The following is a 19,422-nucleotide window of genomic DNA, read 5'->3' on the forward strand; positions in this document are numbered from 1 at the left end:
GTCTTGATCGCTTATTCCATGCCTGACTTAAGGGCCCCCGCAGCTCCTCGCTCAGGAGAGCAGTGTGTATGGCTGTCACCGGGTGATGCGGTTGAAACCTCAGCCTGGTGACAGGGAGAAGAGGTACTGCTTGCTGGTTGCCCACGGTTGGACCCGTGGCTGTGAAGACTGAGAACTTGTGAGCCCACCACAATACACTAAAAGCATCTTCAGTGCACCAAGAACAACCCTATGAGTCACGCCATGGCTTTTTGGTGTCTCAATTTCCTTTGCCTTTGTACTCAAAGGGAGCCCAAACACAGCCCCAGAGACTCCTCCCTTCACCCTCACGCAGAAGACACCTCTGTGTGGTCTGGGCAGGCAGGACGCTTGTAGGAAAGAACCTTGATTTGGACCACCTAAGGAGCAAGGAACATAGAAACCCATCCGGGAGAACCAGCCATCAACCAGGGTGAGCAGCCATTCCGTTGTCATCTTCCACAGATTAACTGGAAAGCTCTGTCATAAATACTTGTGGCTCTCATTGTCTCTGCAGAATACTCTGCGTGACACACAGCCTTGCTTTAGGGATCTGTCTCTTAGGAATTCTGTTGAGTCATACAGTTGATGATTTAAATGTAAATAATAATTGACACATGTTAAAATTTGGATTTCATTAGGTGGAGGTTTTTAGACTGAGGCAAATGATTTTTTTTATATATATATATAAAATACTGTAACATGCTTACTAGCTTTGACAAAGTTTTTTCCCCCTGATACAGAGATAGCAGCTAAATAATAAGCAAGCAGACAAGGTTGTGCAGCAAGGGGGTATTTTAATCGTCTTTGTTTTGGAGAAGACAGACCAGAGTGAGGTACATCTTAGAAACAATCTACTTCACTGGTACTTTGGTTCAACAGATTGACAGCATCTCAGAAAAGAAAATAAGTGTTTGCTATTCCTGTCGTAGAGTTCTTTCAATCACTGCGACAGATGTTCCAAGCATGTTGTTCCTCTGTTAGATTTCTTTCATAGTAAAAATACTGCAGTCTAAAAATAGTTTAAATTGGTTGAGGTACCTTGTTTGAATATGGTTCAAAATTGCGTTGTACCTGGTTTACATCGTAGTGTAACAGGACCAAACTATTGGAAAAGCTATCTAAGTTTATTTCAAACCCAGAGAGGAATTTTTATTCGGTCATATTTAAAGCAGTTCCAAAGAAGTGCTGTCTTTTTATAACATACCTTGCAATCTGAGTTCGGGTGACACTAGACAGTATAATGAACTCTTCTCCACCTGTTCATTGTTTGGAAGTTCCTTAGATAAAAATGGAAAAAATACTCCGTTAAATAGTTCTCTTTTCCTGTGTCCATGGTGTTGTCTCTTGTGACAGCTGTATGTTATACATTATGAATTCATAGATTTTGGGTTCCTTGTTTTTTCAATTGAGACAGAGTTTAGCATTCAGGAACAGTTGAAGTGGCTGAGATTAGAGAGAGAATCAATATGCACGCACAACATACCCGTTTTTTATTTGGGGAATTTGGGAGGTGAGAAGAACTATGGCCCTTATGACCCCCCCCCCCCCCTTCCCTCTGCCAATGAGTTCCAATTGAGCGCTCTTCTCTGGTCGGCTTTCCTGCTCCTGGAGATGGCTGGGAGAGCTAATGGGATGGTGCAGTCTGAGTTCTGCTGAATGTGTTGATGGTAAATAACTCCTCCTTTTTACTCTCCACACGCACACTTTGTATCTAGGTGACTGGTTGCTGTTCCCGAGACCCATTTTTGAAGACTGCTGGGTTGGGAGCACGGTCAGGTCACGGTGCCATGACCGTAACTGCTCTGGCATCCCTTACAAGTGTGATTCCAGTCAGTGTCATGGATTGGGGGAATTCTTACATTTGGATACTGGCTGGCTGAAGCTTTCTGCTCCCCCTTTTTGACATTGGCATCAGGACATGTATACAGATGAATTGCTAAACTGCAGTGTCTGGGACGAGGTGCTCTTTTGTTTCCAAAACTGATGAGTAAAGCAACACTAGGGCACAGTTCAAGGTTTATTTCATCAGTCGGACTTTCACTCCAGTAGAAGAGATTGGAAGTTCAACTTTAGAAAATAGGGATCATCAGTTTGTAATCTCTTTTTGTTTCATGACTAGTTAATTTTTTAATAGACCATTAAAATACTCTTCCAAGAAGGAAGTATACGGAAATACAGGTGCTGTCATCTCCAGTCACTAGTGACTGAAAACAGTTACCATCCTTCGTTTTGTGCCCCGTTTTTTGGGAGGACAGAGAAGCTCGTATGGTAACCACATGCTACCAGGTCATTGCTGTGAATCAGGTGGCAGTGGAAATGGTCTCTTGAAGGTCCCACTTCTGTGGGAAAAGTCACAGATAGTTGACTTGAGCATCCAATTTTGAGCCTTCACAGGAGGGAGCAGTTCATGTACACTTTGTCTTAAAGCCGTTAGGGTCCTGCTATGATTCCACATAAGAAAGCATGTTCTTCTAGGTTTGTTTCACAAATTTAGAGTTAGGAGCATTCATACTGATCTTTCTTTTTTTTTTTTTTGTTGCTGTTGTTTTGTTGGGTTTTTGTTTGTTTGTTTCAAGCTTCTCTGTGCAGTGGTGATAATTGTAGTTATTTACTTCCTAATGTCTTCATGTTACTTGTGTCGATTTAGTGCCTGTAGGTATTTAAGCTGTGAGAGCGGTGGGAAAGACTTCGGACATCTAATTTCTCTCCCTTTATGCAGCCCTATTGTGTTTAAACAGAAGTCTTGTGATTAAACACAACTGCCAGGAGGCACTTTGTGAAGTTCACAGGTAATTTTACTATCCATGGACAGCTGAAAGCACTTTCATTTTTTTTGCAGCATGATCGTGGCATTCTTTTTATTGTTTTTATGAACAATTTTAAAAAAATATTATTTTATTTTAAATGAAAGAAGGTCATTAACATATGTATTCGGTTTGCTTTCCTGTTTTGAAGAGCTGTGGGGCACATGAGGACAGTTGGGGCACTGGGGTTTCAAACTTTATCTCTTTTGTCCACCTCCCGTCCCATGCCAAGGTACAGGAGCATGGCAAGACCTGTATTTCCTGAAAGGTAACTTAGTCATTTAGGGACAGACATCTGAGATTTGTCTCTTGCTTCTTTCTCCTTATCCATTTATAACAAGAAGATTTCCAGCAAGGTGATGCCTTTAGCTTAGGATTTAGCAGGGCAAATTACTGCAAATGAGGAGAAAAGGTAAAGTTTCTTGGAGGTGAATATAGTAAAGATGTTCCTGCCTGCCCATAGCATTTGGATATGGCTAATAAGAATGGGAAACACCATGCCCTTAACATAACCTTCTGCCCTGGTACTTTGCTGTCTGTCTCAAGACCTGTACTAGGAGATTTGGCTGCCTCTCACAAGATCTCCCAGAAAGGGAAACAGAAGAGTTAACTTAAAAATGTTTTCCTTCAGAACTGTATATTAAAGAATTCAACTGACACCCTGATTTTAGCTCCAGTCGAAGGGTAAAACTGGCACAGGCAATTTTGCAAGGTCCATTTTTCTGCATATATAAAGAAAAGAAACGAACCAATAGTTTATTTAGTATGTGGAGCAGGGTATTTCTAAATGACAGCAAGGTTTTCAGGAAAAGCCACAACTGTCGATTCACTAGTTGGCAAGGTTGCTACCTCCAACAGGAGATACAATTTCTTTGTAAAAAATGACTGGCCGGAGAGCTCTGAGGAGAGGCGGTGTGCTGTGAAACAGAACCTGAAGCCATTGCAGACATGATACGATACCTCCCTGCTGACCATCAATGAGATGTAGCATTTATGTGTAAGGTTTGTAGTTTATTATGCTTAGCTTCTCAAAAGTTTCTCGGGGCATTAAGGGCAGGCAGTGTCATTTGTGCAACAGGCAAAGCCCTCTGCCTGTGGATGTAAGGGTGACCTTACTTGAACTGATAAATAGCTGTCTTATCCACGACCTTTAATAGCTGAAATATGTTCACCATCTACAGTGTTTTAAGGTTTGCTTCAAAGAGATCAGTGGATAAACCGTATGTATGTATGCATTGCTCCGTGTGATCCTCTCTGGCTTGTAACAGCACATCAAGGGAATTCCAGGGTTTAGGAGTAGCAGAGCAAACACTTTTCTGTGTGCTCGCTTTCTTCCTCATGAAAGCTGCTCATTTATGGGGATGCATGGTGTTGTGCAGCCTGTTGATCTTAAGGAATAAAACCCAACACAACAGAATGTAAAGTTGGGTTTTATCCTCTTAATGTAAAATAAGACTTACTTTCTGTTTGCATTCTCTGGTTTTATTTGAAAGAAGACAGAGATTATATTAAAATATAATGAGGGCAATTCATTTTGTGGTTCAGAGTGGCTCAGATTTAGAAGAAAAAACCTCCTTAATCAGCACGGTACTTAAGGGCTCCCGTGTAAGAACGTTATGCTTAACCTTCAGCAAATGCTTATGGGCTGCCCTGAATAGTAATGGGTTTAAGCACATGCTTAACTGTTTTCCTGAAGGAAGACCTAAGTGTCTTGGCAAGCGTTGTATTACAGTTTCATTTACCTTTATCATAAATCCCAGCACCAAAGGCAAACTTTTCTTTCATCTCTTGGCAGATAGCTGGGTGTATAGATTTTTCCACCTCCGTTTGGCTTGCTTGCTACGGCTCGCTCGCTGCAATCTGATCGGCCTAGGCTGACCTTCACGGTGCTCCACATCCAACCCGCATGGGTCCGGTTGCACGATCAAAGTCCGCACCTTGCCTTTCATCTGCCAGTTCCCTGCCCTCCCGGGGTGATGGATTCGGAGAAGTGAAATGCGCAAACAGTTTTCTGCTGCACCCGTTAATGGGAAGTAGGAATGGGAATTGTGCGTTGTGGATGAAGGGCTTTGCTGTGGTCCCTGTGGCGTGGTGGGGAGATGGGGTTGGAGTTTGTTACATCTACACCAGCTGGGGGTGGTTGGCTGTGGGAAATGCAAAAAAAACCACCCCCAAAACCCAAAACAAAACCCCCAAACAAACGAAGCAGGGAGAGGAGAGGAAAGGAAAGGGGGGGAAGGAAAGGTAAGGGGGGGGAAAGGAAACTAAAGGAAAGGGGGGAAAAAGGAGAGTAGAGGGGGAAAAGGAGAGGAGAGAGGGGAAAAAGGGGAGGGGGGAAAAGGAGAGGAGAGGAGAGAGGGGAAAAAGGGGAGGGGGGAAAAGGAGAGGGGAGGAAGGGGAAAGAGGGGAGGAAGGGGAAAAAGGAGAGGGGGGAAAAGGGGGGGGGAAGGAGAGGGGGGAGGGGGCAAAAGGAGGGGGGCTAGGGGGAAGAAGGAGAGGAGAGGAGGGGGAAAAAAGAGAGAAGGGGAAAAAGAGGGGAGGAGAGGGGAAAAAAGAGGAGAGAAGAGGAGAGGGGGGAAAAAAGGAGAGGGGAGGAGAGGGGAAAAAAGAGGAGAGAAGAGGAGAGGGGGGGAAAAAAGGAGAGGAGAAGGGAAAAAGGAAAGGCAACGAGAAGGAAAAAAAAAAGGAAAGTAAAAGGAAAATAAAAAGGAAAACCCCCACCAAACCAGGAAAAAGAACCCAAATCAACCAACCGCACAAAGAGAAGCCCCGAGCAGAACCCGACCCGCGGGCTTCTGCCGCCTCCCCCGCGGGCGCGGAGCGGGGGTGTGCGGAGCGGGGGGGCGCGGAGCGGGGCGGGGGTGTACGGGGGGGCGCGGAGCGGCGCGGAGCGGAGGGCCGGTGCCTGCCGGCAGGGCTCGGCGCGCTGCTCTTGCGTAAGCGGCCGCCCGTCTTCCCCGTCGCTGCCGTTGCCATGGCGAGATGGCGGGGGAGGATTCCTGGGATCCGTAAGCCGGGGAGGCAGATTACGTCTTAACCCGGCACTCCGCTGCGCCTGACGTGATGTGGCAGGGTCGCCGGGGTGTCCCGGGGGGTGACGGACCTGCCGGGCAGCGGCAGCCAGCCGGCAGCTCCCAACTGTTGCGGGCATCGTGTTAAATAAAATAAAGCTGGGGGGTGGGGGGGGGCTGAGGTATGGCAGGGGGTCTGCGCCGGGAAAGGTATCCCAAAGCTGGGGGGGGGAGTGTGGTTTGAGGCATTGGGCTGGTGGCGAGGGGAAGGGGTGGCACGAGTGTTTCAGGGTCTTGCTAGTGTCACGTGCGAGGAGGGGGTTCTCTTAATGTGCATCTGCATATTTTATGATGGCAGTTAGTTGTTAGCGTGCTAATCGTGAGCTGTGTGTATAAACGCACCCTGCAAACCCGCCAGCAGTAAGCAGGCAGCGAGCCTAAGCGTTAGCCCCGCGCCAATACCTAGCCTAGATCGAGTCACTGACAGATGTCTTTAAGATGAATGGAAGGAATGACGGAAGAAGACGTCAGTGTCTGCTTTGGTAAGTTTGCTTTTCATTATCTTTCGTTACTAGTGCTGTACTCCATCCCCTGCTCGGTGTCAGAGTGGGAGCAGTTGCCACTGATGGGTCTTTCTGTGCTTTGGAGCTTTTTGCTCCTCTTTGCCTGCTTGTATTCCTAGAGGCAGGTGTTGACTCCTCAAAGTGTGGTCTCTTCCTTTGTCACTGCAACGATATCATTAGTGCAGGCAAAAACTTTATAAATTCCGATGCTTGGTTTTCAATTTGGAAAAGCTGATGCATGGTCTAGAAGAAAGTGTGAAAAACACCGTGCTACAAAACAGCGTATGGTAAATGTGTTTCTTAAGAGGACAAACCCTACCTGGGTTAATAATAATACTCATTGCCAGAAAACGAATATGTGTGTGGGAAAAAAAGAAATCTAAGTATATTTAACATTCTTAAACTGTGTTACAGCAGTGGGGTAAGAAATGTGTTAGAATGTAAGAGAGTACGCTACTGGGAAATGAGCTTGCATGACACCCACAGAGCATTTACTGTACATTAGTTATAACCCTGTTGTTTTTGTTGTCTGCAATTAATTGAGTAATTTCTTCCATGACTGAAACTGCAGGTTAAGCATGTTTGCTTTGAAAGACAGTCTGCTGAATCGAGGCAGCTTTTGCACTTACCATATTAACAAGCTCTCGCAAAGTACATTTTATGCACTATGGGTATGAATTCCTGAAAGGTATCGGGGAGGGGGGGGGTGTGTTAATTCACTGTTACATAAACAGCCAATAACAGCATTTCGTTGTACTGGAATTGCTCTAAAGTAGTTGTTAGCTTCCAGGCTAATAATGGGAAAAAGGCTCTGTTTGGTCTGTGTGAACAAATACATTTCGCTTTTGCAAATACTATTTGTATGAAAAGACAAAAATGGACTACAAGAACATTAAATTGAGGATACCGTTGTATAAATAGACAAGCCTAACCTTAGGCTGTAGTGTAGCTTTAGTGTTGCGTTTTACAGCTATGACGAGATCTTTATCTCCAAGTTGTACTTGGGGGCAGACCCAACAAAATCACATCCAAACCAGTTTTCCAGAAGCCAACAATTTATTGCGTGAGAACATTAGAGAAAAGCATTGTTGCCTCAGTTAGCAAAGCCTACCTGCTACCTGTGCAGATTTTCTAAAAATGCAAAAGTCAGAGCTGGCAAAACATAAAGCTGGACGATACAGCCATACCAAATTGTGCAAGCACGGGGAGCCAGAAGATGGGGTTTATTTCAGCAGGTTTATGCAATAGTTCATGCTCCAGGCGGTGCGGGAGGGTGTTGGGAGAAACATTTCTGAGTGATGGAGTGCCTTGACTGGGACGTGGGACTGCCTGCCTGTCACTGGAGGGTGGCAGCTATGTCTGCAGCCATTTCTGGTGGCTTCTGGCCTTAAAACTTTCCCAGTCAAGAATTTGCTGGATACTTTTGCTTTTGGAGTGTTGATTTAGCAAAGCAGGCCTCGTATCTGTTGAAGGAGCCTGCAACACTGGCGCTGTCATCTTTGGATAGGAGCAACTGTTGTTTGCTCGGGGAGCTTGAGGTGTTTGGATACGAGAACTTTGCTTGGGTTTAAGCACCCTTGGCTGCCCCCAGACTAGCTTACAGCTCTTTTCGGGAACTGGAAATATTGCTTCTGCTGCATTTCTGTAAGTAAAAGAGTACAGTGAGGGTTTGGTGGTTTCGGTTTGTTGGTTGGTTGGTTGGGGTTTTTTTTCTGTGCAGTTCAGCTGTTGCATATGTCTGATGTTTGTTAATATTGACAACCGCTTTCTAAGAGATAAAGTAACTTGTGTTTTGGTTGTTTCAGCTGTAGGGATTTGACTCTTGTTTATTTTAAAATGCAGTATTGTTCTGCATCACCAGCAGTTATTTATTTAGGCTTGTAAGGCAAACACATGACTTTGCATTAACCTTTCTCTCCCTCCCGTCTCCCCTGACCCCAAAGTAGTTCAGCCTGAAATTTGATAAGTTAATCGCAGTTACCTTGGCAAAATTAAAAACAAATGAAGATGGATGAAGCTTGACCTTAAAATTACTTTGGATAGGCTGGGCATATGCAGCTGAAAGCATTAATTGCTGCTGTTTTGGCAACTACCTTTGTCAGTGTAGGGTTTCAGTAAATGCTTCTTCCTTGGAGGAAGTAAGACATGCCCTGTCGTCTGCCTCACTTCTGGAGCTCGCTGGATTTATGAGTCGTCTTAATTAACATTGTGTAGCTACGCCTTTCAGATGTTTTCACTTCCCTGACATGGAACCAGTGTCAGCTTATCTCTGCGTCTTTATTTCTGAATGTGTCTGCTTGTCACAGGGAATTAAGTGTTTGTGCACCATTCAAAAATGACAGACCTTTACTACAGTCAATATAATTATAATGGAATTAATGACATTTTAAATGAAGAACAATTTTGGCTCATTTGTCTGTTATGTATCATGATTTGATTATAAATCCCAGCAGTGCCGATGGCCCTGGAGGTAGGTGACAGGACACAGTATGTACTGGAGGATCAGCTATTAATGTTGTTTCATCCAGCCCAGGCTTGTCTTCTGAAAAGACATTGAGAAGGCATCTATAACTCAACTGTGCAATCTGTTTAGAGGGAGACTCCAGAAGAAAACCCAAGCACAAATCTTCCCATTAATATATTTGGAAATCTTGTTGTGATATTAAATCTGATGGTGTAAGTTTGTGTAGTGTATTTTACCAAAAGTGACCCTAAACCTTTGCAAGCTCTCTTTCACCTAGAAAGTGTGTAGTACAGGGACATGGTCAGGCAGGGATATGGCTTTTGGATCTAAAGATCATTCTCCTAGCCCATCCAGAGGGGAACTGTCAGGTGGGGGGCTGAGCTGGTTTAAAAGTAGTACGTGGATTTCTTTTGGTGTGATCCAAGTGTCCATTTGAGACACTGTACAGGTGTACTGTGCTGTCCGGTCTTTACTCTTCAGGTTCTGTATGTTGTAAGGTGCATGGTCACAGACCAGTTAATACTGAGCACGGTAAGATTTTATTCTGATTGAACATCTATGCTTTATTATAGGTTTTCATTGTCACAGCAAGATAAATATCAGGGTTTTATTACTTCATAATAAGTTTTATCTTTAAAGATCATTTTCCAAAAGGTTGAAATGGGTTGTTAGCTCACCTAGGAGTTATGAGTGGGATTGTTGGGAGCACTTGGAAGTTGAGTTAGATGAATGCGGTTTTAATTAGCAGGAGTTTTGCTATCAGCTTCTGTGGGAAAATTAGTTAAAACCCGTCACCAGCATCACAGTGCCATTGAAAATTGTCAACTGAATGAACAAACTGAATGAAGATTTTTTACTTAGGAATTAATTGCTACAAGTTGGAAGAAGAGGCTTACTTTCTAACTACCCTAATTTTGCATTGTCCACACAATCATTAGTTTACATTGGATTTAGGAGATGCGTGCAGAAGTCTGATGTGTTTTTGCAGAAGGGTTTTAGTGTGGTTTGTAGCTTTTGTGTGGGCTCAGTCTGTGACAGTTTATTAGGGTCTGATTTTCAGAAAGTCCCTTGCTGAAAACTGGGCTGGTTTGAGAACTGTCAGTGGGTGCTTTGACTCATTAGCTGCTTTTGAAGTTGTTGGTCTCAACTATTTAGTGTAACCTGTCAGAATGTGTAAGGGCAGGAGGAGTTTGTGCCCCCACCTTGGATGCAGTAATAATATGTGATGAAATAGCAACAAATCAAGCTGCCTTTCAGTTTTTGTGTGCTGTTGGAAAAGGCACCAGTAAATGAGAAGATAGGCTCAGGAGGGCATCTAAGGGGTTAATTCAAGAGTATGTTCTATGTAAGTAGTTGTCAGTAAAGTGTCTAAATATCTCTGTAAGACTTCATGAGTGCAGCAGCTGTACAGGAATGTTTTGTTGTTTTTTTTTTTCCCCAATAAATCCTTGGAACATGGAAACATTGGACTGGAGCTAAGGCATGCAGGAAAGCTGTGGTGGGCGCTGGTACTGAACTTGCATATCCCACAACAAGTTCCTTAACCCTGAGACCTGACTTTTCCCCCGCCTAAAGAACTTCCCATGGACATTTCACCCTTATCTCTCCAGCATCATCCCACATACTCTTCTGCCTTCCCATCACCGACCCCTGCAGTCGAAAACAAGCATCCCCATCCCTTTTCCCACTTGCCAGAGGAGATGGAATTTTCTGCTGCTGGTAGGCGTCTTGCTACCTGTTTTGGGTTTATTTGTTTATTTATTTATTTATTTATTTTTTATTGCTCTGTGCCTGGATGCTTTCCAAGGCAGCCAGTCCTTACTTCCATCTACACCCTGGGATTCCAGAGGAGTGATGGAGAAGCAAACCTTTGTGTGAGATTTGGCTGGTTTGCAGAATCATTTGCCACGGGGGAATGGAAGTCATAACAAGGGAGTTCCCACAGATAGGTGGATGTTTTGGGGTTGTGCCAGAAAGTTTTGGTTTCCTAATAAAATTGTAAGATGAAATTCTGGTTCTCTTAAAGTCCTTGGGAACTTTATAGTCAGCCTGAGCATGGTCTGAATTTTGGTGAAGCAGGGGGTTTTGTGGGTTAACCATTTTTTTTTAATATATTTACGCTCTCTGCTGCTCTGGAGATGTTTAAATTCAGAGGTTGGGCTCTTAATCTGATGTCCTCTGTTGGTAGCATGTTGGTGGGGAAGTCAAATGCTTGCCCAGGTTTGGAGCATGGGGTTGGGGAAGGCTTTTCAGCTTCATCTGATTTGTTCCATGCAACAGAGAGACAGTCATCTGTGTGTGCCTGTGTACCATTGCAGGGGACAGGTGTGTATATAACAAAGAAAAAGACCAGCATTTTGAGATCCATAATCAAGTTCATAGCTTTACAATGGGTACAGTGTTGCTTGTGCAAAAGCAAAACACCTCCCTGTTGAAATTACCTCAACCAGAATATTTTCAGAAGGGGGTCCTCTGAACAGTAGTAAATTTGTTCATAGGTTGAATGAAGAATAGATGTTAAATCTACACTTAATATGTGTGTGCCAAGCTATTCCTTGTGGGTATGTCAGATGATCCTCAGAGTAGATCTGTACTCTATTCGGACACCTGCAATTAAAGCTCATTGAAATTAGATTCCTAGGTCTTTGCTGACATTATTTTTAGAAGTGTGCCTTTTTTTTTTTTTGTTTGTAACTTGTATTAAATGTGAAAAAGCAACAAAACCTAAAATGTCAGAAAACTCAAAACTTGCCACATTTCTGTAATTTTTCTGAAATGAAAATGTGTATTAGATCAGTTTCATTGTTATAAATTTTATATACTTTGTTTTGAACTTGGCTTTTCAAACTCTGCATGGCTTTTCTGAGTTTAGTGTAAATTAATAAAAATGTGAAAGATGGCTTTGGATAAAATGTGGGGGTTTTCCTTTTTTTTTTTTTTCTTTTTTTTTTCTTTTTTTTTTTTGAGAAAAGATTAAACTGACCATTCTAGAAAATAGTTAGTAATATAAAATTTGCTGAAACTCATGCATTTCACGGACACCTTATATTTTGGTAATGAATTTTCTGGCAGAAGATTTTTTTTTTTTTGGCAGATTTTCTCTGTCAGCATCCTCTTATCAGCAGCACAGGAGCCTACAGTTTTCCTGGGAAAGCTAGGTGTCAGCCCAGCGTAGGCCATTTTAAGCTACAGAAAATTAGTCAACTATTACATCCAAACAATGCTAGCTGTGCCCTTTGGTAATATTAGAATGGGAGAAATGGCCGGTAGATTATTAAATAAAATTTAATATAGGGTTTCAAAAGACTGGAATATTGTAATGAGAGTCCCCATATTGACTCTGGTGTTGATAAGGTTCCATGTACCTTAACAGTGCATTTCCCAACCATGTTGTGTTTCAGTTTATTTGGCTCTGATTTTATGGATATGCATTACTTGTTCTGGGGATAATTGTGAGGATAACGCACCACATAATGCATTTTACTCTCCAGTACTAACATAATGTCAACCTGATTTCTTAAAACCTGGTTTTTATATGGGGAATTTTAAAGGACAGTATATGGTTTGATATGCTTCATCCACTTCTTTGTTACACAGGATTTGCAGTATAATTCTTAAAGCCCTTCTGACAATACAGCAGGGAGATTCTTGCTGCCCTGTACAAGGTATTTCCAAAACGTGTTTACTAGTGCAGTTTACTGCAGCCTTCTGGTTTTCTTTGGCATTATGCCTTAAGGAAGCTTTACTGTGTCACTGTTTGGTTTCAAGTTTCTTAAATATAAATTGGACGTCATATAGTTATAAAGCAAAAATTTGTAAATTAGTATGGCCAGACATCTCAAATCTGAAATAGAAATGAAATATTACAAATAATATTTTGATTTGCTTTGCCTCAGTCTTGTTGAATTGTATGAGATGGGAGGTATCATTTCCCATTGCATATCTTCAGCAATCAACACTGTAACAAGTCTAATTGTTTATTTACTTTTAGTTTCTCTCCCATAGATCTTATGTCAACAACAGTGTAGCATGGGTTTTTTTTTTAATGTATCTTTATTGGTTGCATAGATCAAAACTCGAGCAGTTTTATGGAGGTTGCATTTTTACATCCTGACAACTTCATATTTGTTCTTGTTCCAATTAAAACATTTTTATTTCCCTCAGACAAGTTAACCTTTTTCTTCCACTTGAAATAATGACGAGGACAAATATTTGTCAGCATCCCTTCAACCGGATGGTTTCCCTGCTCTTGCAGTATCTTGGAAGCCTGGAAAAGCATTTCAGCTGAGGGGGTGGCCAGAGGTGGGAATGTGCTGTCTGCCTCTGCAGCAGCCCTGATGGTGATGGGGGTGTCACTGCCAGCTCAGAGGGCCGCCAGGGGGACTTGCCTTACCCACCCTGGCAAAGCCCCGGGTGGCTGAGGGAGAGAGGTGAAGAGCAGGCTGCAGGTCGGTTACCTATTGCATCTTCCTTTCTCCTGACATGGCATGTGTTGTACCAGACCTGTCAGCCATGATGAGGTGTAACCTAGTGATGAAGTGAGGAAAGTTGACAGTACCTCCAAACACAGCATGGTTGTGAAGTTCTGCCACTTCACTTTGGATAAAATGATTAAAAATAGTGGTTTGGGTGAAAGAATGACCAATAGCTGAACAGCGACGATAGCTTTGTCGGGATGTGCAGGACCTTGAGCAGAGGTATGGGTTTGGGGAATCTGTAATGCTTGTGGAATAGAATCAGTAATTGTTAGTAGTATATTTAAGTTAAGCTTCTTGGGAGAAGGGGACTAACTATTTTAGGGTCCTGATCCTTTACCAGCAGGCTGTGATATGAACACCAGTGATGTCCCCGTCATCTTCAGACCTGTGTGATTATAATCCTACATCAGCATCGCAGGGATTGGGATTCCTTTGTGGCTTTAGCTGCTCAGGTTACCAGTTAAAAAGTCCCATTTCTGCTTACAAGTGATTTCAAGATCTCTGTTGTGCTCTGCCTGGCACAGATCCGATGATGGATGTGGCTGGTACCTTCACAGCATGTTCATTCGTGCTGTGTCTTTTCCCAAACGTGTTCCCAAAGGGAAGGTTACCAGAGTTTTTGAGTGACTTTTAGCTGAAAACCTGTTCAGGAGGGAGACAGTATTTTAAGTAAACTGTGGCAAGTACAGATCTTTAAAATAAGGCTCTTGTGGTCTGTGTATGCGCTGCCTGACAGATCTGAATTTGACGTCACAGATGGCTATTCAAATGCAGAGGTTAATTTTCTAGGTCTTAGTGCAGCTGAGTGTACCTTGAGTGCAGGTATCTTCCTACACAATGTCCCATTGCCTTTTCATGGGCAAATACTCCTTTAATAGTTTGTATCCTGCTCTTTGCACCTGTCTTTCTCTTGTAAAATTAGTTTAAAGTGTTTTGTTTAAGAATTAAGAATGCAGTCAAATATTGCAGAGAGGGCATTTGTTTCTGGTGCTGGGGCTTGCTGGTGTGTTGTGTAGTTTTGGGAGGAATGTTCAGCAGATACTTGATGCCCTGCCATAGGAGGAAAAAGGTGCACCGGTGAAAACGGAGGAGGTTCTTGTGAGTGTCGAGGTCTCTTGCAAATCTGGACCTCAGCCTGTGTTCCTGTACATGGAGAGATGCACTGCCAATAAATTAATCTCTGCTATGTTGGGATATTGAGGGTCTTGGTGTGCCACATTCAAAGCGCCTCTGAGCCTTCAGAAACTGCAGTTTGAAAAAAAAAAAAATTGCAGCTGGAAAGAAACTGATTTTTCTTTAATAAAAAAAAAAAAAAAAAAAGGCTTTGGAGTGCCTTGGGTGTGTTGGGTAATTGTGTACTCCAGAAGTGCAGTTACATAAGTGAGGACACTCCTGCCGCCGCAGCCTGCCAGGAGGACAGACACTGCAGAAAATTCACTCATCGCAGAAGAACTCCGGTAGGTATGGCAGGGGAGACACTCTATCCTTTGTGCTGTATTTATTCACAAAGAGAAGTTGTCTTTGGCATGCCTGTTTGGCACCGAAGGAGCCCCAGCTTTTATCCTGTGGAGCTGCTTTTTCTTGTTGGCGGTGCGGGTAGAAGTTTCCTTGTCTGACGTGGAACGGGAGAGGTGGGTATTTTCCATAGTTCATCACGAGGCTTCGCCACGGCCGGTTGAAAGAGTCCAGCTTAAGCTCCTTGTGGAGGGAGGATGGGAGTCAGCAGCAAAGCCCTGGGCGGCAGCTCTGGTGGCTTCCAACCCAGCGCTGTTTGATGGGAGAGAAGAAAGATGCGGAGGGACGCAGGGGCAGCACGCAGCAGAGCATGGTGTGTAGGACATTGGTCTGGGTTTCCTGGTTCAGTAAGAAAGACCCACTCCAATCATAAGCAGTGGGCAGCAATGTCCAGATGTACCTTTCCTGCTTACCAGTGTGCATTTAGGGGAGTTCTAAAAGAAGGACTTTTCTGGGGAAAATTAGGCTAAACTGCATTTACTTAGTATGCACGTTTTCAGTTAACGCAGTTTATGAACAGGCCTTACTGCTTGCTTACATTGTTCACAGCATAAATGTCAAATTTAAATGCATGTCAAACTTTATTTCATCCATTTATTTCAAATGTAATTTGATTTTACTGTGAAAACATTTCACAGGTTAAGTTTGGGATGTGCAGCAGAACAGCAAAGATATTTAATACTTTGCTTAATTTAGAAAAATGACCTTTCAGAGGAAAACACTGTACTTGTCAAAAATATACTGATGAATTAATTTCTTATAATGGCAGTGTGTTAGTTGACTTTTGAGAGCAACCTTATAGAGAATGAGTTTTATTTTTGTCTTAGTTCTGTCTGATTGTAGTGCCTTTCACAAATCAAGTCACTTTACTGGCTTTTACGGTTATAAATACATGGTGAAATTTGGAAGCAAAAAAACCAAACAGACCAACCCGAAGCTGTCTGATGAGTGTGGATAGCTGGAATTTTGGACGATATTTCAGTTATAAGATTAGGACCCCCTTTCACCCTCCCCGCTCAAACTCAACCCCCACCCTCCCCAGAGCACCCTTGCAATGCTGTCTACAAATACCATACTTTGATTCTGATTTTAAGTGGCCCTAATAGAAACTATGTTGCATGTGATAGCAGTGTTGTCTTGCATTACAAAATGCTGACTTTGTTTCCACAGGCTAAGTCAGTGGCTTTCAATTGGTGAAAATCTGCAAGGAATTTGAAAGCAACTTTGGTACTTCTTGTAGGTTTCTGACTGCTCAGATTGATTTATGTTTAGAGCCTAATCTTGCTCACTTTGACAAAGCTGGCAACTTCAGTGGGTTTATTTGTGCAGATAGAGTGAGAAGGATTCAGCTTTTGATATAAATACTTTAGCTTTCTGGTTTCTGAGAACTATTTTCTTGCAGTTAATTATGCATCCTTAAAAATGTGTACATTCATACGCATATGTAGAGGGAGAGATGGCAATTTTAGTTTGCAAACTATTGAGCTTCGTTTTGCCTATCAGTGTTTTTAATTTTAGTTTGAGTCAGAACAATCTCCAAAATGTTAAGATAGACTCAGATCAAGAGAGTTACAAGTCGGGTCACAGACATTGTCACATGTAGGTAGCATCATATACTGTATATAGCTGGCTGTTACTGAAACATCAGTATGTTCTAGTATATTGTTTTAAAAGCTGCGGCAGGGTTGTTGAGAGCAGTCCTTTGAGGTTCCCCTGGGTAAGGACAGATGTCAAAGTGAGAGGTTTGTGTTCTTGCGAGCCATCAGCGGCTGTTGGGACTCAGGGCAGAGAGCAGGGAAAACGCAGGAGATGGCTCTGCATGGATGGCCTTGGGAAGGGGTTTGTTGCTGCTGAAATACTGCAAAACAAAAAATCCCTGGCCGTGCTTGAATTCTAATAATTATGATCGTTTTAGATGGAGCGGTGCCAGCTTCAAAGCAAACAGCTTACAAGTTTAAAAGTCTGTGTTGTTTAAAAGAAATGTGGAAGGGTCAGCGGTCAGGTATGCTTGTGGCTGGAACTGAAGTGTCTGTATTGGCAAACGGGAGAATCTGAGTTCAGCAGCCTAAAAGGGTGAGCAAAATGCAACAGTAAAGCTAAAATGATGGTAAAACCACTGGAGTTTTAGCTTCATGATTCAAATTTATCAGTATTTTCTTGTTCTTGTGTTAGAAAGGATGTCTTAATGATTCTGGTTTGAATATTGCATTTGCTGAAACTACGGTTAGCTTCCAGTTGCTGCTGAAAATGGAGAAGCCCATATCGCTGTTTGGATCATCGTGGTTTTGCTGGGGTGGGTGGGCAGTGAGTTACTGTCGTGTTCTAGGTGGTTACAGTCAGGTCACTCTGAACTAGGCTGGGCTGAGCATTTTTGGTAATATTGCAAATATACTCCAGCTCTGCAACGGCAAACTTACTGTAAATCTGTGGTGATCTCCCTTTGGGTGGTAATTTCTTAGAATAGCTTTAGTTATTGTTGGAATAGTGGCAAGTTTAAAGGGTATTGCATGCATGTAATGGTATTTCATCTCAATCAAAACAAAGGATGTCAGTTTCTAAAGCAACCAGAATTATTTTTAACTCTTTCCTCATTTCTTTAAAACAAACTCAGAGTGATTCATCAGTATCCTGTCTCAGAGTGGCCCTTGCAAAGTGTTTCAGAGGGAGAATAACAAGTGGTTCAGTGGGCAATTCTGCAAGAACTGGCTGTGGACCACGGTGTTTTGTTCTGTGGGGTTTTTTTAACCTTTCGTGCAGTGCAATTAGCTGGGTGGTGTTCTGAAAATCACAGTAGATCGCCATCCAGAACGTTATCTGTTTGCCCTTACCAGGGTGTGTTCTTCTTAATAAAGTGAGTGTTAAGATTCCCCAGTACGCAGCTTCCATATTTCATGACAAAAGCCCAAGAGCTAGTATCTCATTGTGTTTAAAAGGGTTTCTCTTTCGTGTTTCCCAACAGAATTGATTGATGAATTCATTTGCAGTGCGAAAGCTAAATCTCAAAGATGTATATTTTAAATATCTGCCTGAAAGCAGGGAGGAAATGAGAGCTGAGATAAATTGGTAAAGCAAAACCAGTGAGAAGCTCAGCTCCCAACATCTACATCTTGATATTAGAAGTCAGAATTACAAGGTTTCGGTTTGGTCTTTTTTTCCAGTAATACTCAGTTTGACCTTCCCTGTAACATTTATTATTTAATATACCCATGTTGTGTCAAATGTTTTCCACCTCTCTGTAAATTAAATTGCTGCAATCTTTTAGACTCTTCTCATACAGAATCATCATCAGGCTTCTAAGTATTTGTGTTGCTCTTTGAACTTTTTCTATTTCTAAAATAGCTGTATTATTACTGTCTATATTTTTCCAAAATAACCTAACATTTTATCTGCAAATACCGCCCCCTTCCACAAAGAATTAAAAAAATAAATCAGCAAAACGCCCAGGAATGAACCTTGTGCAGTATGTGGTTATTTTCAGAGAATCATCGAGACCTGCAGGTCAGTTCCTCAGTGCCGCACACCAACAGGTCATAAATTGAATGTATGAATAGTTTAAAAACATACTTCTTTCTTCATGTATTTCAGTGCTTTGATGATGGCTTTTTGCTTTAGCCACGCTTGTTGTGACACAGCATTCCAGGTTCAAATGCTCCATAGTCCCCAATTCAGGCTGCTGCTGATGTGCTGGTTGGGTGGCATTGCCTCTAGCTGTCCTATGGGGAGGTGACTCCTAAGGTGTCACACCATCGACTGTGGTTAAGCTGTGGATTAAGCCAGGGATTTAAACTATTTGCATGCTCAGAACTATATCCTGGTAATAATTTAAAAATGTTATCTGTCTTTCCCTATTGCAATCCCAGTTTTACAAGGATTTTTTAATGAGCGCCATTGAGTTTGTCCCTGCTCTTGTGCTAAATGTGGAGTAACAATTTCCAAATCTTTCGTTTCCTGAAGCATGTGAGGAAATGAAATTGCAGCCACCAAAATCTTCAGAATTATCTGCCAGGAGTGTGAAAGTGTACGTTTTATCCAGTTGATAACTGATAATTAAGGTCAGATTCAGTTACTGAATCCTGGCTTGAGTTGTTAATGAATGCTTGTTGAATATTTGAATAAAACTTAATTTCTGGAAGTTCTTAAACATAAAACTGTCACAGTTTAATATAGTTGGAAATAATTACTAAATCAGTTAAACCAAATTATATCTAAGCTATTTGAACACCTAAACCATAAACCTGACATGAATGGGGGTGTGGGTGTTGGCTTTTGGGTGTTGTGGTGGTTTGGTTTTTTTGTTTTTGTTGTTGTTTGTTGTGGGGTTTTTTAAGTAGTGTATGATTAATTTTTTTTCTAAAGCATGAAGCCAAAAGCCAAATACCTGAGAACCTATAAGAAATTGTTTAATTGTGCCTCAGGATTAACCTGAGGTTATTTGGTTTGCAATTATGAATTGTAGCTACAGAAAAGGAGGAGCTGGACAGAAGGACTGCCAAAGATATGAAAACATCAGGTCATCTGCTGTAGGAGTATATATTTTAATTAAATGTAGTCACCAATAAAATATTG

At 42.3% G+C, this 19,422-nt stretch overlaps 1 protein-coding gene across 6 annotated transcripts in view; it reads left to right on the forward strand.

The window, feature by feature from the left end:
• The window catches only part of HIVEP1 (HIVEP zinc finger 1), a 123,202-nt gene that overhangs the window by 37,426 nt on the left and 66,354 nt on the right, over positions 1-19,422 (forward strand). The window contains exon 1 of one of the 6 annotated variants that reach the window (XM_027799285.2): positions 6,099-6,378. The exons of the other annotated variants lie outside the window; for them this stretch is intronic. Within the exon in view, the coding sequence (XP_027655086.2) occupies positions 6,339-6,378 (40 nt within the window). The 5' untranslated portion in view covers positions 6,099-6,338. Of the gene's footprint in view, positions 1-6,098; positions 6,379-19,422 lie in introns of those variants that run through there. 6 annotated transcript variants of the gene reach the window in all.

The sequence above is a fragment of the Falco cherrug genome, chromosome 3 (genome assembly GCF_023634085.1).
Source record: "Falco cherrug isolate bFalChe1 chromosome 3, bFalChe1.pri, whole genome shotgun sequence".
NCBI classification, from domain to species: Eukaryota; Metazoa; Chordata; class Aves; order Falconiformes; family Falconidae; genus Falco; species Falco cherrug.